The 26,585-nt window shown below is 38.4% G+C and overlaps 1 protein-coding gene across 1 annotated transcript; it reads left to right on the top strand.

Moving 5' to 3' along the window:
- LOC144979142 (uncharacterized) lies at positions 1-26,434 on the top strand. The gene is made up of 3 exons (XM_078925743.1): positions 1-174; positions 1,852-5,430; positions 22,632-26,434. Exons 1-3 carry the CDS (start codon positions 130-132, stop codon positions 26,202-26,204), a joined length of 7,197 nt encoding a protein of 2,398 aa, XP_078781869.1. The 5' UTR covers positions 1-129; the 3' UTR covers positions 26,205-26,434.
- The last annotated feature ends 151 nt before the right edge of the window (positions 26,435-26,585 follow it).

The following is a 26,585-nucleotide window of genomic DNA, read 5'->3' as shown; positions in this document are numbered from 1 at the left end:
TCTGCTCCGCTACCCACTAAGTTCAATAAGAATTATTTGACATTAGAATTATGAACTGAACATACGATTCAAATGACAAGCTCATCAAAATGACTTCCATCCATACAGTACAGTTAGTTAAATAAGATTATGGAACTTGTATTCGGTTTTGACGAGGAAGGGGAGAAGGCCAAGGTAGGTTGTCGTTCGCATGCTTTCTTAGAAAATTTCTTTTTCTATTTCTTATTTCACCCCAGAAAAATTAAAAGAGCAAACAATTGAATGGATGACTCTTGTTCTTGTTCTTGCTTTATCTCTGAAAAAATAGACAGAACACAAACGATGGTGTATGTATTTGTTATGGGTCTGTCTCTATGCTTTCAGTTTATTTATTTTTGATAAAAGTGCGAAATAATGCATTAACAGTTCAATACGTTCAATAAGTAGCCTATAGACAAGATACACACCTATTCAGATATATCAGGGTGGCATGAAGTCAAATCAACTAGTATCAAACGCTTTTGCACTTTTGTCCTCTAAAAAGTCCTCTCTACTTCTTTTATCACTTTATCACTTTTTTCACAATCTATTTTTAACTGGAGAACATTCCAACACACAATATGATAAATCTAAAGGAGCTGAATATTATTGAACTGTTAATGCATTATTTCGCTCTTTTTTTTCAAAATAAACTGAACGCATTGAATTTATTAGCTTTTAACAGTTTGTCATAAGCCAAATATTTAAAGCTTTGTTTGTTATTTGTGTAGTTTAAATATAAGTCGATATTGGGGAGTTTAAATAATTTATTGAGTTATGCCCCTTTGTAACTTAAGAATTCAGATACTTAGGTTGTTTGCAGGCGATTTTTACCATGAAGCAAACTCAAAATACAAGGAAAGCTTCCATGAGCTTATAGAAATAGTGTATCTGCACAATATATCAAATTATGAAAAAAAAAATCCCAGCCGAAATCTTTGACCTTTTTGAGCCTTGAAGTTGAAAAAAAATTGCGATTTTGGTGCACAGCGCATTACGCTATGCTATGCGTTATTGTTCGAAAAATTATAGTAGCAGACCCATATTTTTGCTATGTTATGTTGGACCATATGTTATTTATTGAGATTCAAGTCATCAATGACCAAAAATGAAACATTACAGTCATGAAAAAAAAAAACATTGAAAAATTTTTTTTTGTTTTTTTTTTTTTTGCTGAATAGCACGGGGAGCCATATTCAAGGCCAGATAACTCCAAAAAGTTGATAAATATTTTCACTTTCCTTCAAATATTTGTAATCTATGCTAAAAGTTGTACAGAATTACCAAATTTGAGAGAGTTAGCTTGATTAATAAATAAAAAAGTTATAGCCTCTCAAAAATGGACCCACGAGCAAATTTGATTTTGACACGTTTTGAGACAAAAAATTTTAAAATGGTAAAAAATTCAATTATCCTTATTCTGAACTGAAAATTTTGTTTTCTTAATGTCTCATTAGTATCTTCAATTGAGCCAAGTTTGAGGAAAATCAAAAGGGGTGTGGTTCCCACCCTTGGTCCAATTGACGTAGGATTATTTTTGATTGCCATTCTAACTAAACAGACGTTGTTTACTTTTCAAATACTTTATGTTGTTTACAAAGCTCAAAAGTTTTTGGGGGTTTTATTTTTGTGTCCTACGTTTTGATTTTTCATTACTGTACTGTGCCATTTTCAGGAAAAAAATTGTAAAATGATTTAAGTATGGTGTGAATAATACATATTTAAATAAAAGATAATCAAAAATTATTTTTAAAAAAATCGAAATTCAATTTTTTAAAAAAATTTTTTAAAAAATTTCTTGTTTTATATCACATGCAATCTTTTTTTCAACAGAGAGAAAGCGCTAATCTAATGATGCAGCCACAAGAAAGAATATTTGGGGATATCACCGCATCTCTAACTGACTTTGATCACAATGACCTCTGTGAAATAAGGAATCATCTGCCGGATGTCCCTCTGTCCGACATATTACAGACACATTCTCTTTACAAATTGGCTCTTATTTACGCTGCCAGGGGACCAAATGTTAAGTTTATGAGAAAGGTTGCCCTCATTGGGATTTGCATGAAGAATGCAGATTCTCTTAGCATTGATATCTCTAATGCTCTAAAGGAAAATAATTTTGATGTGCTTGAAAAGATACTGAAAAGTGAAAGTGCTAATGACTTTTTAATGAATGGTAGAGCAAGTCTTGATTTGATTACATCAGTACTTCTATATGGTTGTTCACCTGGACTTTTAGAGCTGATTATTGGGCAAATTACAAATTTAAATGGATATTTAAATTGCCCTCAGGTAGTAAATGGCTTTGACAGTCATGGGCTTACTCCACTCATATCGGCTGTTTTGTCTGGAAATCTAGCTTGTTTAAGATACTTACTTGAAGAAGGTGCAGATATAAACATCTGTGATTCACTCTGTAGTTCAGATCAGTTGGAAAAGGTTGAAGATAAGTCAGGTGATAAAAAGGAGATTGAAAAAAAGCCATTATTTCAAAAAGACCCTTTATATCCGCCATCAAAAACAGCTCTGATGTACGCTGTTTGCATAGGAAATTTAGAGTGCGTTGAGATTTTACTGAGGTATAAACCAAATATGAGGAAAATATGCTATGCTGGTTTTACAGCCCTAAGTTACGCAGTTATTACTTCCAATTACGATTGCCTGGATTTACTTCTTAGAGGTCCTGTACAAATCGATAAAAGCGAGTGGATGGGAAGTGCAGCACAAAGTGGTCATGGAGACTCCACAAAATCAAATATCTCCCTTTTTGGTGACAATTTTGATTTCACAATATCTAAAGAAAAGGTTGGAACAAAACCATTGCCTTCTGTCTTTGAAAAGAAACCGGTCTGTTTGAAAAGGAAGAAAGGCATTGTAAATGAAGTTAATGATGCTATCTCATCTCAAGTAGACTTATCTGAAGAAGAACACTCTGGTAATTCTGACGATGATTTTGATCCTTCTTTCAGACACCTTGACAGAAAAGTGGGTAGAAAAAACCCTCTTACTTTTGATTTTAGTGGTGAGTCTTCATCAGTTAAGCATGAAAAAAGTCTAGAGAAAGAGGAAATTTTGCAGCAAAAGTCTTTTTCATTTGATGTTGGAACAGGTGTAAACCTTAACCTTAACATAGGAGATTTTTCCCCAAGAAAATTAGCACGACTCTCTAAAAGTAAAGGCAAAACAAAATCTCACACCAAGAGGGAAGGAAATGCATCCATGCCTGGCTTAATCAATCATCTTCAGAAAAATGACGATGTTAGCAATATAAGAGATATAAGATCCATTGCAGAGGCCAGTCTTCCTTATGCTATAATGGGAAATAATATACAATGTTTGAAGTTACTTTTGAATCACTGCGGTAATCTTGGATGCATGGACAAATATGGTAAAACCCCTCTGATGTTGGCCTCAGAGAAAGGAAAGGTTGATTTTGTTGAATTGCTCCTAAAGAATGGGGCAGGGGTCGATTTTCCCGTGAGTCTCGGTTTGCAAGAAACGGCCTTGATGCTAGCAGCTCAGAACGGTCACAAAGAATGCCTGAGTGTACTCTTACAACATAATGCCAATTTGGAAGCTGTAAACTTGTTTAAGGAGACAGCTTTAATGTATGCTTCCAAAAATGGAAGTATAGAATGTATGAAAATGTTACTTGAACGCAAAGCTAATGTACACAGCTTAAATACTAAAGGGCAGACTCCATTGATAATTGCTGCAGAAAATGAGAAAGCAGAATGTGTTAAACTACTTTTAGCATCTGGTTCTAATGCTAATGAATCTGACTGGTGTCAAAAGAGTGTGTTTATGTATGCTGTTGAATCAGGTAATTTTGAGATTGTAGATTTGATTTTCAAAACTCTTCAGAAGGAACTCTGCAGACAACCTAGTCAGAATCAAAAAGATTCTTCAGATTCAAGTTCTGAGTTAAAACCCGATTCACCAGTTGATATGGCTGAATGCGGTGACAATGAATCAAGTATTACCAAGAGGGGTCGTATGGATGAGGACAAATTTGCTGAACTGTATGCTAAGAAAAAAGATAGGAATAGGAGTCCAGAGACCATCAGCAGTGTGGCTGAAAAGGCGCTTCCATATTCTGTGAAAGGTGGAAATATGAAATGCTTTGAGATGCTTTTACCTTATTGTAAAAAGTACAATTTTACAGAGCTAATGGCCGAAAAGACTGCGCTAATGTTAGCTGCTGAAAAAGGACAAATAGAATGCCTGAAACTTTTGATAGAGAAAGGGGTGGATTTGGACTTTGTCCCCGAAGCAAAGAGATTGGTTTTTGAAACAGGAATGTCAGCTGTGACTTGTGCGACTGTGGCAAGAAACAAAGAATGTTTGCAACTTCTCTTAGACAATGGAGCTGACGCCAACAAAGGGTTTGATCCGTATTCAAAGCAGCAGAATGCAGTTACCATAGCAGTATGCAACAAAGATGCAGATTGCCTGAAGTTATTGCTAGAACATGGGGCAAATTTAATGTCAAAGGATTCCCAAGAAGTAACAGCTTTCATGTATTCATTAAAATGTGATGAGTGCCTCAAAGTTATCATCAGTTCCGGTGTTCAAGTGGACATAAACAATTTCTATAAAAAAAATGGCATGGATTACTTATTTGAAAATCCCAAAAAATTAGAGTTTCTTCTTAAAGAAAAAGTATTAATCATGGGTATGGAAGTGGACGAAACGTCGGGTGAATTATGTCGAAATTTTGAATATAAATATAGGACTAAAACCTTTATTAATGGTTTGAAACTTCTCATGAAATACAAGGTTTTTGACTGGCATGCATGGTGTTACGATGGCAACATTTCAGAAATTCTTTTCATAGCACTGCTTTGTGGGATTCCACCAAAGGGATTTTTTTTTGAAAATGAGTACTTTACTCCAATGGAATATGCCATGTGTTTCATGAGGGAAGACATTTTTAGGTATATCTTGTCCAACCTCTATTTTACTTGGAAAGACTACAGAGCATTCACCTCTGATCGTGAGTATACAGAACAATGGCACCGTGAAACTGACACTACTGAAATTACGGATTGGCTCATCCCTGAACTAAAGTCAAATTGCCTTCGTAATTCATGGAGACTAGAAACATTGTGCCTTCTCACTGTGTCTGACAGTCTTTCTAAAAATGATACGTCACCAAATTTTACAAGGACCGATCAGGTAGATTCTCTGCTTATTCCTGAAAAGTTTAAGAAGATTCTTAAATATGAAGGGCCTTATTCTCGTCTATGTGTGGATCATTGGGAATCAATTGGAAAACCTCCCTCGGGTTATATTCCTACAAACATTTTGAACCTGACAAAGCCATCTTATCCTCCACGTGCCATTCTCACTAACTGTGACGTTTCATGTTCTTGTCAAGGAATTGGTTTGAAAATCAATTTTGACGAGTGAAACTTAATGACTGAGCCCCATACATGTGTGTGTGTGTGTGTGTGTGTGTGTGTGTGTGTGTGTGTGTGTGTGTGTGTGTGTGTGTGTGTGTGTGTGTGTGTGTAGATTTCAATTAAAAAAAATTATTTCCAATTTTTTAAGTTTTATTTCTGAGTAAATGGTTATATATATATATATATATCTGGGTGGGGATCCTGACCTCCCATAGTGGGCTGGAAGGAACTTGCTGTGTCTTCTGTCGCCCTGTGTCTGTTTTCCCATTGCTTTCTGTCTTTGTCTTGGAATGAGATTACCTGGTTTTGTCTGGGCGGGGTCCTTTGACCTCCCATGGTGGGCAGGAGGTCACGCTGTGTCTTCTATCCCCTTATATCTGTTTTCCGAGTTGCTTTCTTTCTTTGTCTTAGAACGGGATTACTTAGTTTTATCACAGCCCTGGCTGGAGTCCTTGACTGGGAGGGAAACATTCAAATGTATAGTTATAGTTTTGGGAGATGATATTTTTTCCTTGTAAATCAACTCTCTGTTATGTATTGTTAGTTATGTATTCTGTAAAGATTTGAGTGTATTTACTACTTATGATTACTTATGGATTGTTTCCAGCACAGGTCCTTATAGGTCCTCTTCGCCAGGCTCTATTTCTTCTTTGTCTTTGTGATTTAAGTTTCTTCCGGTTTTCCAATCTAAAGCGCATTTATAATTGTACAAAACATTTTGGTTTTTGCATTCACAACAGAATCTGGTAAACTGTTCCATATTTTCGTTGTTCTCACAGTAAAACTGTGTTTTCTCACATCCAATCTTGGTCTTTGTGTGAGCAGTTTCTTTTTGTTACCTCTGGTGTCTTTTCTTATTGTGAAGTCTTTCCTCCATTTGATAAATTCTGTCATGTCTTGGTCATATTTACCACTTGTCATCTTGTAAAGACAAGTATTTATCTCAGTGGGATCCTGCGCTAGTGTCTAGTACTGTCTAGATGAGGCTTTAAGGTGGTCTCAAACTAAGTACATTGATGGCATGCTCTTGGAATCATCTCTCTGTTATGTACTGTTAATTTTTTTTTTTATTTTAACATATTTGTAAACATTTGAGTGTATTCCTCTTAGTGGAGACGTGTGCTGATGTCTGGGTGAGACTTAAATGGTGATCTCAAACACTGATAGTGTGCTTTTGGGATCTAAATCTATTCCCTTTTTTGAACCGATTCCCCTTTGTCTTACTTTTCTTTAAGCCCTTTTAATTGTACTTCAAGAATGTCTTTACTGTCCGATTTTCTTCCTTTTTACTGGCGCTGACCTACATCATTTAGTACATGTGTTGCAAGCGCCGTAAAACCCTTAGTAAAACTAAACCATATATATATATATATATATATATATATATATATATATATATATATATATATATATATATATATATATTATATATATATATATATATATGTTAGTTTACAAGGGTTGCTTTCGGATCGGAAGGTCCTGGGTTCGAGCCCAGCTCGGCGCATAGTTGAGTCCTTGGAAAAGGTTCTTTACTCACATTCTCTCACTGTACTCGGGTGTAAAACGAGTACTTGGCCATTAACAGCGTTGTCTCTGTTCGAAAAAAAAAAGAAGTCTGCCTCATTTACCAAGACTGGGATTAACCAGGGCTGCTTACAAAGACAGATAGACAGTCTGGCGCATAGTGGGTGATGTGGGGAGCGTTTCTAATCAGCCTATTTGTTGAAAACCGTCTAATATTGATATCAGGAATTCCATTACGACACCAGTACCGAGAGCTGAGAATGGGTTTATTTTTGGACAAAATTTGGTGGTTGTATTCTGTATTTTGGGGTTGTTGTTTTTTTTTATTTTTTTGTTGTTGTTCTTTGGTTGTTTGGGGAATTTTTGCTTTTATGTCATTTGTTTTTTGTTTTTGTTTGTTTTTCTTTTTTCTTTGTTTTTTTTTTTTTCATTTGGATTCAGATTCTGAATTTTAAGATTTGATCTTCTGAAAAATTTGTGAAACAGAAGGCCGGAAAAAGAAAGCGTGCCGACATTACTCCTCAATGAATAGTATCGATAACGAGAATTAGACCTAGACAAAAAGTTACAATCAAGCATTGATATCGACTACCGCCCACCTGAATGATGGGAGTGGAAGGTGAGGGGTGTGGCGCGCCGACCATTACAGTAAAACCCTGTTATATCGCCATGCCAGAGAGCCATATTTTAATTGAGGTTTTATATAGTGTAATATCCACTAAACGTTCTCAAAGCGCTTTACTAGGGGTTCCTGGCCAACAGCAACACTTAACATGTAGGACGAGACATGACGCCTTTTAGGCGATATTACATTTTTTTCGGACAGAGACAACGCTGTAAACGACCAGGTACTCATTTTACACAAGAGTCCGGTGAGAGAATGGGAGTAAAGAGTCGTTTCCAAGGACTCGACCATGCGCCGAGCGAGGCTCGAACCCAGGACTTTCCGATCCGAAAGCGAGTGTCATACCTGAAGACCACATAGCCGCACCCATAGATCTGAATCCTTTAAGTAAGTTCATGCAAGGGTTCAAGGTCTTAAATTGCGGGTCTTTTATAGATATGCCGAAAAGAATATTGATTTCATTGTTTGTTTGTTTGTTTGTTGTTGTTGTTGTTGTTGTTTTACTGTTGTTGCCATTTAAACTAGTAAAGGTTGTGCGTACACTGTCGTGCCTTTAGTGAGTAAAGAGCATGATAAATATCTGGAACATTACAAAAGCATGCGTCAGAAAATATCTTGTGTGGCACGTATGTGGAAAATATAACTGAACTGGCCACAATGAGAACTCTCGTGTTAATTAGTTTAAAACCTTTTTTAAAAAAGTGAATGGTGGGGCACGTTGAACAGCGTATAGATAGAACGAAATTGACGTCACTCAGCTCATTGTTATTGTTCTTAGCCAGCCATTTTGATGAGTAGTTCTCACTAAATTAATAATTTCGATTAAATTAATATTAAATTATATTAACCCGACTGTACGTTTAAGGTTACACATTGTTTTGTGTGTTGGCACGTTATATCCGACTGGCGGATGGTATGAGTTTTTTTAACACTGCATGTTGACTGTCCACAGCTGCCTAACAAATCAGGTAGCCTAAACATTATCGATCCTCGTTCACAATTGATATTTTATTAATTTCGGGTGTATAATATTGGCAGAAATCGAACTGATAAACATCCGTGGAGCGCTGACTTTATTTCCTTTCTTTGTTAAAAAACAAACAAACAAAAAAACAGCCAATCAACTGGAGTTATTATAATCAAGGCCACCAGAGCTTACTACGATTTATGTTACTTTAAATATCAATAATAATAATAATAATAATAATAATAATAATAATAATAATAATAATAATAATAATAATAATAATAATAATAATAATAATAATAATAATAATAATAAAAATTACCAATAAAAAAAAAAACCCCAGAAGCAACAACAACAACAACAAAACAAGCAAATCAAAACTAAAAAAATAAACAGAACACACATTAAAAACAAACACTTTTTAAAACTTTATTTATTTATTTTTTATGGGATCACCCAGTTACGGTGTGTCTTTTTTACGAAACCCGCCGAAACCCTGCGAAACCCTGCGAAACCCGCCGAAACCCGCCGAAACCCGACGGAACCCGACGAATCCCGACAAAGTTATGGGAAGTAGGTGGCTGTGGGGAGTGAACCTAGAACTCAGGGAAGTGTACACCATTGGGGAGTGAACCTGGGACTGGGTTTCGGAGGGTTTCGTAAAAAAGAACCAGTGCTTTTTTACGAAACCCGCCGAAACCCGGCGAAACCCGACAATATCAAGCAAAGTTATGGGAAGTAGACAACTGTGGGGAGTGAACCCGAGATTCAGGGAAGTGTACACCAGTCGGGAGTGAACCTGAGACTAAGGTTATCGGCCGGTTTCGGCGGGTTTCGTAAAAAAGAATTAGTGCTTTATTACGAACCCGAAACCCGCCGAAACCCGACAATATCCGGCAAAGTTATGGGAGTTTGGCAACAGTGGGGGGTGATCCTGGGAGTCAGGGAATTGCACACCAGTGGGGAGTTAACCTGGGACTGTGTAAAAAGGATATCAGTGGGAAATAAACCTGGGACTAAAGGGTGATGGATACCATTGAAAGTTGAAGCCGGATATGGGAGTTGAGTACCAGAGGAGAATGAACCTGACACTATAGAAGGTGGGCGCCAGTGGGGAGTGAACCTGGGATTCAGGGAATTGCACACCAGTGGAGAGTTAACCTGGGACTGGGTAAAAAGGATATCAGTGGGAAATAAACCTGGGATTAAAGGGAGATGGATACCATTGAAAGTTGAAGCCGGATATGGGAGTTGAGTACCAGAGGAGAATGAACCCGACACTATAGGAGATGGGCGCCAGTGTGGAGTGAACCTGGGACTCAGGGAAGTGCACACCAATTGGGAGTTAACCTTGGACTGTGGGAGATGGATAACTGTGGGTATCCGAGCCAAACTATAGGAGTTGGGTGCCAGAGGAGAATGAACCTGACACTATAGAAGGTGGGCGCCAGTGGGGAGTGAACCTGGGATTCAGGGAATTGCACACCAGTGGGGATTTAACCTGGGAATATGTAAAAAGGATATCAGTGGGAAAATAAACCTGGGACTAAAGGGAGATGGATAATATTAAAATTTGAAGCTTGGTATGAGAGTTTGGTACCAGAGGAGAATGAACCTGACACTAAAGGAGGTGGGCGCCAGTGGGTAGTGAACCTGGGATTCAGGGAATTGCACACCCGTGGGGAGTTAACCTGGGACTGTGTAAAAAGGATATCAGTGGGAAATAAACCTGGGACTAAAGGGAGATGGATACCATAGAAAGTTGAAGCTCGATATGGGAATTGAGTACCAGAGGAGAATGAACCTGACACTATAGGAGATGGGCGCCAGTGTGGAGTGAACCTGGGACTCAGGGAAGTGCACACCAATTTGGAGTTAACCTGGGACTGTGGGAGATGGATAACTGTGGGTATCCGAGACGAACTATAGGAGTTGGGTAACAGAAGAGAATGAACCTGACACTATAAAAGGTGGGCGCCAGTGGGGAGAGAACCTGGGAGTCAGGGAATTGCACACCAGTGGGGATTTAACCTGGGAATATCTAAAAAAGGATATCAGTGGGAAATAAATCCGGCTTCAACTCCCAATGGTATCCATCTTCCTTTAGTCCCAGATTTATTTCCTACTGATATCCTTTATACATATTCCCAGGTTAACTCCCCACTGGTGTGCAATTCCCTGAGTCCCATGTTCACTCTCCACTGGCGCCCACCTCCTATTGTGTCAGGTTCATTCTCCTCTGGTACCAAACTTTCATATCCGGTTTCAACTTTCAATGGTATCCATGTCCCTTTAGTCCAAGGTTTATTTCCCACTGATATCCTGTTTACATAGTCCCAAGTTCACTCCCCTTTGGCGCCCACCCCCTTTTGTGTCAGGTTCATTCTCCTCTGGTACCAAGCTTTCATATCCGGCTTCAACTTTCAATGGTATCCATCTCCCTTTAGTCCTAGGTTTATTTCCCACTGATATCCTGTTTACATAGTCCCAGGTTCACTCCCCACTGGCGCCCACCTCCTATAGTATCAGGTTCATTCTCCTCTGGTACCAAACTCTCATATCCGGCTTCAACTTTCAATGGTATTCATCTCCCTTTAGTCCCAGGTTTATTTCCACTGATATCCTTTTTACATAGTCCCAGGTTCACTCCCCACTGGCGCCCACCTCCTATAGTGTCAGGTTTCTCTCTCCTCTGGTACCCAACTCCCAAATCCGGCTTTAACTCCCAATGGTATCAACCTCCCTTTAGTCCCAGATTTATTTCCTACTGATATCCTTTTTACATAGTCCCAGGTTCACTCCCCACTGGCGCCCACCCCCTATAGTGTCAGGTTCATTCTCCTCTGGTACCAAACTTTCATATCCGGTTTCAACTTTCAATGGTATCCATGTCCCTTTAGTCCAAGGTTTATTTCCCACTGATATCCTGTTTACATAGTCCCAGGTTCACTCCCCAATGGCGCCCACCCCCTTTTGTGTCAGGTTCATTCTCCTCTGGTACCAAGCTCTCATATCCGGCTTCAACTTTCAATGGTATTCATCTCCCTTTAGTCCCAGGTTTATTTCCCACTGATATCCTGTTTACATAGTCCCAGGTTAAATCCCCACTGGTGTGCAATTCCCTGAATCCCAGGTTCACTCCCCACTGGCGCCCACCTTCTATAGTGTCAGGTTCATTCTCCTCTGGCACCCAACTCCTATAGTTTGGCTCGGATACCCACAGTTATCCATCTCCCACAGTCCCAGGTTAACTCCAAATTGGTGTGCACTTCCCTGAGTCCCAGGTTCACTCCACACTGGCGCCCATCTCCTATAGTGTCGGGTTCATTCTCCTCTGGTACTCAACTCCCATATCCGGCTTCAACTTTCAATGGTATCCATTCCCTTTAATCCCAGGTTTATTTCCCACTGATATCCTTTTTACACAGTCCCAGGTTAACTCCCCACTGGTGTGCAATTCCCTGAATCCCAGGTTCACTCCCGACTGGCGCCCACCTTCTATAGTGTCAGGTTCATTCTCCTCTGGTACTCAACTCCCATATCCGGCTTCAACTTTCAATGGTATCCATCTCCCTTTAGTCCCAGGTTTATTTCCCACTGATATCCTTTTTACACAGTCCCAGGTTAACTCCCCACTGGTGTGCAATTCCCTGACTCCCAGGTTCACTACCCACTGGCGCCCACCTCCTTTAGTGTCAGGTTCATTCTCCTCTGGTACCAAACTCCTATAGTTCGGCTCGGATACCCACAGTTATCCATCTCCCACAGTCCCAGGTTAACTCCAAATTGGTGTGCACTTCCCTGAGTCCCAGGTTCACTCCACACTGGCCCCCATCTCCTATAGTGTCGGGTTCATTCTCCTCTGGTACTCAACTCCCATATCCGGCTTCAACTTTCAATGGTATCCATCTCCCTTTAATCCCAGGTTTATTTCCCACTGATATCCTTTTTACACAGTCCCAGGTTAACTCCCCACTGGTGTGCAATTCCCTGAATCCCAGGTTCACTCCCACTGGCGCCCACCTTCTATAGTGTCAGGTTCATTCTCCTCTGGTACTCAACTCCCATATCCGGCTTCAACTTTCAATGGTATCCATCTCCCTTTAGTCCCAGGTTTAATTCCCACTGATATCCTTTTTACACAGTCCCAGGTTCACTCCCCACTGGTGTGCAATTCCCTGACTCCCAGGATCACCCCCCACTGTTGCCAAACTCCCATAACTTTGCCGGATATTGTCGGGTTTCGGCGGGTTTCGTAATAAAGCACTAATTCTTTTTTACGAAACCCGCCGAAACCAGTCGATAACCTTAGTCTCAGGTTCACTCCCGACTGGTGTACACTTCCCTGAGTCTCGGGTTCACTCCCCACAGTTGTCTACTTCCCATAACTTTGCTTGATATTGTCGGGTTTCGCCGGGTTTCGGCGGGTTTCGGCGGGTTTCGTAAAAAAGCACTGGTTCTTTTTTACGAAACCCGCCGAAACCCAGTCCCAGGTTCACTCCCCAATGGTGTACACGTCCCTGAGTTCTAGGTTCACTCCCCACAGCCACCTACTTCCCATAACTTTGTCGGGATTCGTCGGGTTTCATCGGGTTTCGGCGGGTTTCGGCGGGTTTCGGCGGGTTTCGCAGGGTTTCGGCGGGTTTCGGCGGGTTTCGTAAAAAAGACAGACCCCCCAGTTATCCCTGGAATGTGGATCACAGAATACCATCTTGAATTGAGTAGACTACCCGTTACGTTATCGATTAATGCCCATTACAAGTGCTTGGAACTTCGCGGAATAAATGCTAATTTGCCAGCTTGCGTTTTAAAGTGCTAATTATTTTTTAAATGGCAATTTAAAGAAGCTGTGTCGTTTCTTTATGAGCGATGTGTAGCCTATTCACATCAGTGCATAAATAAGTTCACGTCGATAATGAGTCCAGTATTTTTAAAAAAAATATTTTCCCCCAAATCGATTAATTTCCCCTATTCGATAGAGAAAAAAAAAATCCAAGTAATTTTAATTACGCTAAATAGAAAGATGACAGGTTTTTTTCTTTTTTCTTTCTTTAAAAAAATAAATTCCAGACACTTATTCATGTTACTTATTTGCAGGTCTTATAAAAATTGTTTTGGGCTCATTCATGGTTTTAATGGACATCCTCTTTAGGACCAACGCTTAACATTGTCCATTACAATAATGTTAAATCATGCCCATAATAGCGCTCGAATATCTGACCTGCAAATATAAACAAGTAGGAATAGGAAAATAAATATCTATTTCATTATTTTTTGGGGCGTACGGGAACAAAAATGCTGCATTATCAATTTTTTTTTAAAGTTAAGGGGGGTATTTTTCCCCCCCTCATATTTTGTCCCTGGCATGTTTTGCAAAATCAATCTGGCTATGTAGTAGAACTTCTTCATATCAATATAAGCCAGGGTTGCCAGTTTGGCATTTTAAATGCCAGATTCCAAAAATCTGGCATTTTTGAAAACCGTTTGGCATTAGAAAAATCATTTGGCATTTGGCATTTTCATTTGGCATTTTCTTTTCTTGTATATTATACTTCAAATGACACCTTTTCTCGACCGTGGTGTAGTGGTTAGCACTCCACTTAGTAGTCAGTAGGTAAAAAATTACCCCAACGGGAAATTTAGTATAATTTTAAAAAAAAAAAGAAAAAAAAAGAAAAGAAAACACGCAAGCCACCAGGATATGATAGTAAATTGTCTATCAAAAGTGAGTAGTTTTCTTAGAGGGGGTGGGAGTCAACAGACTTTGGCATTTTTTTTGAGTGTTTTGGCATTTTTTGAGTCTTCTCCTGGCATTTTGTTGAAAAATAATCTGGCAACCCTGATATAAGCTGCTGCTACCCACTAATCCACTAAGAAATTGGTGAATGTCGAAAGCACATTTTCTGACCTGGAAAACTGAGACATTAGAATTATGAACATCCGATTCAAATAATGGCAAGTTCGTCAAAATTACTTCCAGCCCTACGGCACAGCTGAATGAGATTATGGAACTTATTATTCGGTTTTGACGAGGAAGGGGAGAATTAGGAGAAGGTAGGTTGTCGTCGTCGTTCGCTTGTTTTCTGAGAAAATTTCTTTTTCCACATATCTTATTTCTTATTCTTATTCCACCGCAGAAAAATTAAAAGAGCAAACAAATGAAGGGATGGCTCTTGGTCTTGCTTTATCTCTGATAAATAGACAGAACACAAACGACTGTGTATTTGTTATGGGGTCTGTTGCTATGGTTGTGACTGTTGTTTATATATTATATAGAAGTTTGTTCGTGTTGGGAATAGAGGCAGCCTTACTTTATATATTTGTGACCCTTCGCCTCGAAACGGTATTCAATCGGGATTTTCAATTTTTTTTTTTTTGGTATCCAATCAAAGCTTATTTTATGCCTAAAATTTGATACCAAATTTATAAAATTCTGATTACTCATTGCCGAGATATGACCGATAGAAGTAGGGAGAGTGTAAAAGCTAAGTTTTGACGAAATCGACTTTGAAGTTGAAACACCTTTTTCACGCAGTCGAATCAACGGGCAAAGGCAACTCCTTGGATACGGGCATTGAAAATTTAACAAGAAAAATAAAATTTGGCATGAGCTTAGAACATACGAGGGCTCTTTCATAATTAACCGAAAAATGCCTGTAAAATCCGCGTTTTTTATGCTATCAACAAAATTCTTGCACGTGTTCATGCCTTGACTCGTCCTTCATTTCTCTACGTAACAGCCAAGTCTGTCGACACACTTCTGCCAACGCCGCACCATGAAATAGATACCCTATCGGAAGAAATTTCCGTCAAGGTTTTGTAGCCAATTTCCGCACATGGTCAACAAGCTCTTCATCGACATCAAAGCGCTTTCCTGCCAGCTCACGTTTCAGTGGCCCAAAGAGGTGATAATCAGATGGTGCGAGGTCTGGACTGTGTGGTGGGTGTGGCAAAATCTCCCATCCATATTTCTCTAGCCAACCTTGCGTCACACGTGCTGTGTGGGGTGTAGCGTTGTCGTGTTGCAAAATGATCCCGTTGGTCAACTGCCCTGGGCGCTTTCTGCGAATGGCCTCCCTAAGCTTGTCAAGAGTTTGGCAGTACCTTGCAGCATTGATTGTTTCTCCAGGTTGTAAGGTTTCGAACAGAATAACACCACGACTGTCCCAGAAAACATTTCCCATTATTTTCTTTGCTGACCGCATGACTTTGAATTTCTTCGCGACAGGTGAGGATGGATGTTTCCATGTCATCGAATCTTGCTTTGTTTCTGGGGTGCAATGGTGCAACCAAGTCTCATCACCGGTGATTATGCTGTCAAGAAAAGTCACATCGTACCCTAGAAAGTCTCCGCCGGCGTTGGCAGTATGCCCGTGAACCCTGCGTGAGCTCTTGCTTCTTCTCAAAAGTTCCCTGCAGATGTCCAATCTTTGTTCTTTATGATTGTCTGTCAATTGCTTAGGAACCCATCTTGCGCTGACTTTTCTGTAGCCAAGTTCATCAAATACAATTCTATGGGCAGAAGTTTCCGAAATTTCAAGACTGCTTGCGATTTCATGAAGTTTCAACCTCCTGTCTTGACGAATAAGCTCATCAACTCGCTTCACATTGTCTTCTGACGTCGCAGTTATCGAACGCCCTCTCCCTTCCCGTCTGTCAAGTCGGAATGGCCGACTTCAAACAAATTACACCAGTGATAGACTTGTGTACGGCTTATAACATGCTCACCATATACACTCTGAAGTTCTTTATGATTTCGGTAGGATTCAGACTTTTGGCGTTCAAAAAACGTATGACAGCTCTGATTTCCTCCTTTGACCAAGTTTCAAGGTGGGCCGCCATCTTTAAAATCGTCTAGAAATTCATTGTGCAAAATGATGCACTTCATAATTTCTGGGAATATCCGTAAGGAAATAAGGAATATCATGTCGTTTACAGAATTAAAAAATCTCCACTGGTTGCTGAGCAATGGGCATTTTTCGGTTATTTCTGAAAGAGCCCTCGTACATTTAATAATACGCACAAAATTTTTTGCAATAATATAATTGTTACTTTTGTAGTTATTTCTTATTATGTAAGATGCTCTAGAATTAATAAAAACACAAATAATTGCCTGCAGCTTCATGAAATTGTTCACTTGTTGACGGGTTTTTGACGTTTAATTAAACAATCAATGAAATAAGAATTATTATTATGACATTTTTGTTTTATTTAATAGAGGAAATACGATTTCAAAATGTCAAAAGTTAAAGAACAGCTGATATTTTCAGTACAGTTTGAAACAACGTAAAGCCGGTTGGACAGAGAGAGAAATAACAAGAAAGAGGATGAGAGAGCAAGGAAGAGAAACTTGCACACACGCACGCACACACACACACACACAAACACACACGAATACTCACACACACACACACACGAGAGAGAGAGAGAGAGAGAGAGGGGGGGGGGTGGGGGGGGGGTGCTTGTGCATTAAAGAGTACAGGAGAGGAAAAGTGTGTGTGCGTATGTATTTGTGTTTGTGTGTGTGAAAGAAACACGTGGGGAGGGGCAGGGGGGGGGGGGGGGGCGCTTGTGCATTCAAGATTGCAGGATGGGAAAAGTGTGTGTGTGTATGTGTTTGTATGTGTGAAAGAAACACGCAAGAGGGGGAGGGGGGAAGGAGAGAGAGAGCGATTGCGATTGAGCTAGATATAAAGAATGGATAGGAGGGGAGGCGGAGCAAAGAATTGGTAGGGATAGTTATAGAAAAGACCTTTGTTTCATAAGAAGTCAAAGTCAATCAATTGGAAACATATTGACCAATGAGATTGCATTTGAATAACATTGGACTAGTCAAATCATTTGTTACATTGTTTCCATTTTGAGTCAGTTGACAGCTTGAGGAGGAGGGGTGGGGCTTAATTTGTAATGACCAGCATGAAATCATGTAATTGAATCTTCTTCTTTGAGCTAGAACTCCCAGTTGTTTAGGACATGTCACTAGTTATCATCTCACCTTGTGGTCAATTGTCAGCTATTTAATTCTCCCCTTTTGCGCTATGTGGATTGTTTTAACCCCCACCCCCACCCCACACCCTTCCATAATTCGATGAAAACGAACATCTTTCTCTCTCTCTCTCTCTCTCTCTCTCTCTCTCTCTCTCTCTCTCTCTCTCCTCCTCTCTTCTCTCTCTCTCTCTCTCTTCCGCTTTCTCTCTCTCCTTCCCCTCCCACTATCTTCTCTCTCTTTACCATATCTTCCTCTCGCTCTTACTCTCTTCCTTCTCCTCTTCTCCCTTCTCTTCTCTCTCTCTCTTCTCTCTCCTCTCTCCCTCCTCTCCTCTCTCTCTCTCTCTCTCTCCTCTCTCTCTCCTCTCTCTCTCATCTCTCTCCTTCCTCTCTCTCTCTCTCTCTTCTCATTTTCATATCTATCTATCTATCTATCTATCTATCTATCTATCTATCTATCTATCTATCTATCTATCTATCTATCTATCTATCTATTTCTGTCTCTCTGTCAGTTAATCTATCCATACATTTATCGGTTCCATTTTTTGTTTGTATTTCCATCGCCATTTCATTAATTTTGGAAGGCTTTGTTTACTTTTCTGCTTTTTTATTTTAAAGATGATTATTGTAGGGAATATCTAAGTCAATGAAATTGTTGTTCCTAACAAAGTAATTTAAATAACGTTAAGACTGAGCTAGTGTTAAATTTCCGAATGATAGGCACTTCGCCTCATTGTACAATGCAGTTAGACAAAGAAATAAGAACACGTGGTGTGTATCAAAATGCGCAAACACACACACACACACACAAAAAAAAGTATGCACGCGTTGACCATGCGACCTTTGTGACCGTGTGGCGCATGTGATCAGTTTCGACCAATCAGAATCTCTTATTTGTAAGGTTGTTAGGGAAAATGCTTGTTTACAGTTTTTAAAGTTCATTATTGGTTGAACCATGTAACTACCGATTTAGCCATGCATTCTCTGAGATAGATAAAGACACGCCCTTTGCTGTGATACCTAACATATTATTGGTCGGAGAAAGCACGCAGTACTATTAAGCTTTGGAAATGGTGGCTATCTGAGAGAAAGGCTGTGTTGAATGCGTCACTGATAGTTGCATTTTAAAATTGAAATTACACAACTTATCACAAATATTTATGTTGAATTATTATGTTTTTGTGTAGAAAAATGATTGTAGTTTCTGAAATTTGATAATTTTGCCCTTTTTCACTTTAAAACCGATTTTCTTCGTTTTCCAAATCCTTACTTAAGGAGGCGAAGGGTCACATTTATACTTATATTTATACATTATAAATAAAGAAAATAAGAGTGACTGTCGGTGGGTGCCTGCAAACACATGTTGACTGTAGCGATTTGATTTAGAAAGACAAAAAGTATAGAATCAACTTTCTTCTTATTGTCAGGTTCATATTTTCAGTGTATTATTGGCCTATACTATAATTATAATAATTATTATTGTCATCGGTGATATTATTATTATTATTATTTATATTATTATTATTAAATTATTATTTACTACTATTATTTTTTGTATTAAAAAAAATATAACTAAACAGACTTTAAGTTGTTTACTTTTCAAATACTTTATGTTGTTTACAAAGCTCAAGATTTTGGAGGTTTTATTTTTTGTGTCCTATGTTTTGATTTTTCATAACTGTATTGTACCATTTTCAGGACAAAATAATACACTCGAGCACGGAAATCTTGAACACGCAAATCTGGAAATCATGGAAATCTCAAACTCGGTACAATTCCCAGTTTTAATCCCGCTATTTCGTTAGTTTTGGCAACATGAAAATCTTGAACACTTTCTGGGGCCAACACGGAAATATCGAACAAACTGGACATTCCCTTGCAGTCCGTAGAATTATTTTTTTTTTCGAATTGTTTGTGTTGAACGGAAACAAAAGATGTCATCGCTCTCCCCATAGCGCTAGGTGTCGGTTAATGTGTTACGCGTACGTGTGTGTGGCATATATGTGACCCTCCGCCTCGAACCGGTATTAAGTCGGGATTTGGAAAACGAAGAAAACCGGTTTTAAAGTGGAAATGGTCAAAATTATCAAATTTCAGTTTTTGGTTGTTTCAGAAACTACAATAATTTTTCTACATGAAAACATAATAATTCAACATAAACATTGACGATAAGTTATATAAATTTCAAGTTTAAAAATGCAACTATCAGTGACACATTCAAAACGAGAGTTGACTTTCTCTCAGAGAGCCACCCTTTCCAAAGCTTAGTAATACCGAGTCTTTTTCTCCACCAATAAGATGTAAGATATCACAGCAAAGGGCGTGTCTTTATCTATCTCAGAGAAAGCATGACTGTTTCCAAAATTTCATGGTTCAACCAATAATGAACTTTAAAAACTGTAAACAAGTCTAGGTTTTTCCCTGACAACCTTACAAATGAATGATTCTGATTGGTCAACGCTCATCACATGCGCTGTGGCTGTAGACCATAATGCTCGGGCGATGCTTCATGACGTCAGCATGCGCGTGTTACATACGTGTGTGTTTGTGCATTTTGATACACACCACGTGCTTTTATATCTGTGTCTAGCTGTATTGGGTAATGATTGAGGTGGGGGTCCTCCTTTGTCCCTCTTTCATGAAATTATAGGATATGCTAAGACTTAATAGGACAACAGTTGCCTAATATTACACTTACAGAGATTGTTGTAGGATAAACATTTAATTTTAAGTACAAAAGCAGAATAATAGATAGAGCCTTCAACAATTAATGAACTGTAACTAAAAAATGAAATGGATAGATAAACAGACAGACAGACAAACCTATTAATGGATAAATAGATATGTAGATAGATAGATAGATAGATAGACAGACAGACAGACAGACATATAGATAGTTAGATAGATAGATGGATGGATGGATGGATGGATGGATGGATGGATGGATGGATGAAGGGGAGAGAGAGACAAACAGAGAGAGAGAGAGATAGAGAGATGTTCGATTTGTCGTGCTTTCTTTGTATACGGAAAGAAAGGGGGGGGGGGGGGGTCTTTTTAGACAATGAACAATGTGGTGGAACGCTAAGTAAAACTTGAGAGATTCAATAACATGTTTTCATGTAAGTCACTACACAATAAGCCCCACCCCTCCTCCTCAAGTTGTTATCTGACTCAAAATGGAAACAATGCAATGATTGATTTGACCAGCCCATTTCTTTAATTACAATCTCATTGGTCAATATGTTTCCAGTTGATTGACTATGACTTACTTTGTAACAAAATACTTTCTTTAAACTATCCCTACAATTCTTTGCTCCGCCTCCATCCCTTTCTTCATGTCTTCCTCACTCTCTCCGTCTCCCCTTTGTTTCTTTCACACATACAAACACACACACACACACACACACACACACACACATACACTTATACATGTTTCAATCTTTATTATATTTCCCTCGCGTCCTCTTAACACAAGCAGTCTCTCTCCCCTCCCCCTCTCGCTCCTCTTTTTCTCTCTCTATATATATATATATATATCTCTCTCATGTGTGTCTGTTTGTGTGTGTGTGTGTGCGTGCGTGTGTGTGTGTGTGTGTGTGTTTGTATTTTACTCTCTCATTCTCTCTCTTCCTCTCTAATCCTCTTTCTTGATAATTTTTTCCCTGCCCACCCGGCTTCACGTAGTTTCAAAACTGTACTTTCAAATTTCAACCTTCTTTAACTTTTGGCATTTTGAAATCGTATTTTCTCTATTTAAATAAGACAAAAAATTCACATTAATAATTCTTATTTCATTGATTCTTTATTTAAATATAAGAAATTCTTGAAAAAGTGAGCAATTGTCGGCGTGTTTTATTTGTTTTAAGAACAACTTACATAATAATGAATAACTACAAAAGTAATAATTTAATTGTTTCAAAAATTTGTATGTACATTAGTAAATGTATAAGCTAAGCTCATGCCAAATTTCACTATTCTCGTCAAATTTTTGATGTCCGTATCTAAGGAGTTATCTTTGCCCATTAATTTAACTGCGTGAAAACGGTGCCTCAATTCAAAGTCGATTTTCTTAAAACTTGGTTTTCACACTCTCCCTACTTCAAACGGTCATATCTCGACAATAAATAATCAGAATTATATAAATTTGGTATCAAATTTTAAAGCATAAAATAAGCTGTGATTGGGTACCAAAAACCCAAAATTGAAAAATCCGACTTAATACCGTTTCGAGGCGGAGGGTCACATATTATATGTGTGTGTGTGTGCGTGCATATGCTGAACTTACGCAACCACAAACCATCCGTCACTCCTTCGTTACCTCACTTTATGGTACTTAATCTGAGGTGCCAGTACCATCGCAAAATGACCAGTATCGCAGGGACGGGAGACTAGGCAGTGATTGTCTTAGGCAGTAACTGTTACGTATTAAAATGATACAAACAATTAGGGGTGTGGAAGGTGGGGTGGGAGCAATGCCCTCCCTCTATCTTTAGCCTTCTTTATGTAAGAGGGTGTTAAGTGAATAGTGATATAGTAATGATTATAGGTACCGGATTCGTAGGTTATGATGTTGCGTACTGAGGGTGTAATCCATAATGCGATATGCTGGCTTTGTCTTTTTATCAAGCACACGCAGTGGGAATTGCCATTCCATTTCTGTACTTGAACAAGACAAGATGCAATAAACGGATCACTAATGAAAACTCTCTTCATAATATTGTAAAAGATGGCAGAGAAAAGGAAATTGAATTGTCTCACTATCGATTCTTGACAGAGTTCACAATAACGGAGAGTTATCATTATAATATGACTTTTATCAAGACCACCCACATTTTCCTCCCTCATACTCATATTCTTCCTCATATCCTCTGCAAAATACTCAATACGGAAATCTCAAACAAATAGGTCCGATCTCGACTTGTTGGAGATTTCTGTGCTCGAGTGTATTTGTATAATGATTTAAGTATGGTGTGAATAATACATATTTAAATAAAAGATAATCAAAAATTATTTGTAAAAAAATCGAAATTCAATTTTTTTTAAAAATTAAAAAGAAAATTTCTTGTTTTATATAACATGCAATCTTTTTTTTCAACAGATAGAAAGTGCTACTCTAAAGATGCAGCTACAAGAAAGAGTGTTGGGTGATATCACCGCATTTCTAAATGATTTTGATCATGATGACCTCTGTGAAATAAGGAATCATCTGCCAGATGTCCCTCTCTCCGACATATTACAGACACATTCTCTTTACAAATTGGCTCTTATTTACGCTGCCAGGGGACCAAATGTTAAGTTTATGAGAAAGGTTGCCCTCATCGGGATTTGCATGAAGAATGCAGATTCTCTTAGCATTGATATCTCTAATGCTCTAAAGGAAAATAATTTTGATGTGCTTAAAAAGATACTGAAAAGTGAAAGTGCTGGTGACTTTTTAATGAATGGTAGAGCAAGTCTTGATTTGGTTACATCAGTACTTCTATATGGTTGTTCACCGGGACTTTTAGAGATGATTATTGAGCAAATTACAAATTTAAATGGAAATTTAAAATGCCTTCAGGTAGTAAATTGCTTTGACAGTCATGGGCTTACTCCACTCATATCGGCTGTTTTGTCTGGAAATCTTGCTTGTTTAAAATACTTACTTGAAGAAGGTGCAGATATAAACATCTGTGATTCACTCTGTAGCTCAGATCAGTTGGAAAAGGTTGAAAATAAGTCAGGTGATAAAAATGAGACTGAAAAAAAGCCATTATTTCAAAAAGACCCTTTATACCCGCCATCTAAAACAGCTCTGATGTACGCTGTTTGCATAGGAAATTTAGAGTGCATTGAGTTTTTACTGAGGTATAAACCAAATATGAGGAAAATATGCTGTGCTGGTTTTACAGCCCTAAGTTACGCAGTTATTACTTCCAATTACGATTGCCTGGATTTACTTCTTAGAGGTCCTGTACAAATCGATAAAAACGAGTGGATGGGAAGTGCAGCACAAAGTGGTCATGGAGACTCCACAAAATCAAATATCTCCCTTTTTGGTGACAATTTTGATTTCACAATATCTAAAGAAAAGGTTGAAACAAAACCATTGCCTTCTGTCTTTGAAAAGAAACCGGTCTGTTTGAAAAGGAAGAAAGGCATTGTAAATGAAGTTAATGATGCTATCTCATCTCAAGTAGACTTATCTGAAGAAGAACACTCTGGTAATTCTGACGATGATTTTGATCCTTCTTTCAGACACCTTGACAGAAAAGTAAGTAGCAAAAACCCTCTTACTTTTGATTTTAGTGGTGAGTCTTCATCAGTTAAGCATGAAAAAAGTCCAGAGAAAGAGGACATTTTGCAGCAAAAGTCTTTTTCATTTGATGTTGGAACAGGTGTAAGCCTTAACCTTCAACCCAAGTTTAACATAGGAGATTTTTCCCCAAGAAAATTAGCACGACCCTCTAAAAGTAAAGGCAAAACAAAATCTCACACCAAGAGGGAAGGAAATATATCCATGCCTGGCTTAATCAATCATTTTCAGAAAAATGACGATGTTAGCAATATAAGAGATATAAGATCCATTGCAGAGGCCAGTCTTCCTTATGCTATAATGGGAAATAATATACAATGTTTGAAGTTACTTTTGCATCACTGCGGTAATCTTGGATGCATGGACAAATATGGTAAAACCCCTCTGATGTTGGCCTCAGAGAAAGGAAAGGTTGATTTTGTTGAATTGCTCCTAAAGAATTGGGCAGGGGTCGATTTTCCCGTGAGTCTCGGTTTGCAAGAAACGGCCTTGATGCTAGCAGCTCAGAACGGTCACAAAGAATGCCTGAGTGTACTCTTACAACATAATGCCAATTTGGAAGCTGTAAACTTGTTTAAGGAGACGGCTTTAATGTATGCTGCCAAAAATGGAAGTATAGAATGTATGAAAATGTTACTTGAACGCAAAGCTAATGTACACAGCTTAAATACTAAAGGGCAGACTCCATTGATAATTGCTGCAGAAAATGAGAAAGCAGAATGTGTTAAACTACTTTTAGCATCTGGTTCTAAAGCTGATGAATCTGACTGGTATCACAAGAGTGTGTTTATGTATGCTGCTGAATCGGGTAATTTTGAGATTGTAGATCTGATTTTCAAGACTCTTCAGAAGGAACTCTGCAGACAGCCTAGTCAGAATCAAGAAGATTCTTCAGATTCAAGTTCTGAGTTAAAACCCGATTCACCAGTTGATATGGCTGAACGCGGTGACAATGAATCAAGTATTACCAAGAGGGGTCGTATGGATGAGGACAAATTTGCTGAACTGTATGCAAAGAAAAAAGATAGGAGTCCAGAGACTATCAGCAGTGTGGCTGAAAAGGCGCTTCCATATTCTGTGAAAGGTGGAAATATGAAATGCTTTGAGATGCTTTTACCTTATTGTAAAGAGTACAATTTTACAGAGATAATGGCCAAAAAGACTGCGCTAATGTTAGCTGCTGAAAAAGGACAAATAGAATGCCTGAAACTTTTGATAGAGAAAGGGGTGGATTTGGACTTTGTCCCTGAAGCAAACGGAGTGATTTCTGAAACAGGAATGTCAGCTGTGACTTGTGCGACTGTGGCAAGAAACAAAGAATGTTTGCAACTTCTCTTAGACAATGGAGCTGATGCCAACAAAGGGTTTGATCCATATTCAAAGCAGCAGAATGCAGTTACCATAGCAGTATGCAACAAAGATTTAGATTGCCTGAAGTTATTACTAGAACATGGGGCAAATTTAATGTCAGAGGATTCCCAAGATGTAACAGCTTTCATGTATTCATTGAAATGTGATGAGTGCCTCAAAGTTATCATCAGTTCCGGTGCTCAAGTGGACATAAATGATTTCTATGAAGAAAATAAATTGGATTACTTATTCGAAAATCCCAAAAATTTAGAGTCACTTCTAAAAGAAAAAGTATTAATCATGGGTAAGGAATTGGACGGAACATCGGAAGTAATAGAAGGAATTTTCAAAAATAAATGTAGCACTAAAACCTTTATTGATGGTTTGAAACTTCTCATGAAATACAAGGTTTTTGACTGGCATGCATGGTGTTATGATGGCAACATTTCAGAAATTCTTTTCATAGCACTGCTTTGTGGGATTCCACCAAAGGGATTTTTTATTGAAGATAAGTACTTTACTCCAATGGAATATGCCATGCTTTATGACAGGGATGACATTTTTAAGTATTTATTGTCCAACCTTTATTTTACTTGGGAAGATTACAGACTATTCACCTCTGATTGTGAGAATCCAAAAGAAGGGCATCGTGACACGAGCTGGCTCGACTATGAACTAACGTCAAATTGCTATCATAATTCATGGAGACTAGAAACATTGTGCCTTCTCACTGTGTCTGACAGTCTTTCTAAAAATGATACGTCACCAAATTTTACAAGGACCGATCAGGTAGATTCTCTGCCTATTCCTGAAAAGTTTAAGAAGATTCTTAAATATGAAGGACCTCATTCTCATCTATGTGTGCATCATTGGGAATCAATTGGAAAACCTCCCTCGGGTTATATTCCTACAAATATTATGAACCTGACAAAGCCATCTTATCCTCCACGTGCCATTCTCACTAAATGTGACCTTTCTTGTTCTTTTCAAGGGATCGGTTTGAAAATTTTGGAGAGTGAAACTTAATGGCTGAGAATACATTCATATATATACAAGTATATATATATTATACTAGTGATCAAAAGAAAGTATACACTGGTTTTACCTACAGAATTGGTATGAAATATTGTTCTGGTTTATTTAAAACCTATGTGTAATCATAATACTATCATTTATCTTTCATTTTGTTAGAATTTGTAACGTTTATGGTTGATCTTGTATGCAACATAGACTTTTTAAAACATGACCTTCAAAAAGGGAAGTAACAAGTCAAAACATACACTATGATTTTGACAAACAATGGCATTTTAATAAAATTACTTGCGCTCATTTCATTTGAAGTGAAGGTGAATCTAATTCAATCAGTAACGAGTATGTCCCCCGTTCGCTCCAATCACAGCATTGCAT

This window comes from Berghia stephanieae, chromosome 9 (assembly GCF_034508935.2).
Source record: "Berghia stephanieae isolate SIO BIC M18660-M18661 chromosome 9, UCSD_Bste_1.3, whole genome shotgun sequence".
NCBI lineage: Eukaryota > Metazoa > Mollusca > Gastropoda > Nudibranchia > Aeolidiidae > Berghia > Berghia stephanieae.
Note: the sequence above shows the minus strand (reverse complement) of the source record. Positions and strands in the feature narration are given on the sequence as shown.

What these genes read in the sequence shown, in the direction of transcription:
- LOC144979142 (XM_078925743.1), top strand. Translation starts at nt 130, where the DNA reads ATGGAACTTGTATTCGGTTTTGACGAGGAAGGGGAGAAGGCCAAG. An exon ending in AGGAAGGGGAGAAGGCCAAG is followed by an intron (nt 175 to 1,851) that starts GTAGGTTGTCGT and finishes TTTTTTCAACAG; the next exon opens with AGAGAAAGCGCTAATCTAAT. An exon ending in TGAAAATCAATTTTGACGAG is followed by an intron (nt 5,431 to 22,631) that starts TGAAACTTAATG and finishes TTTTTTCAACAG; the next exon opens with ATAGAAAGTGCTACTCTAAA.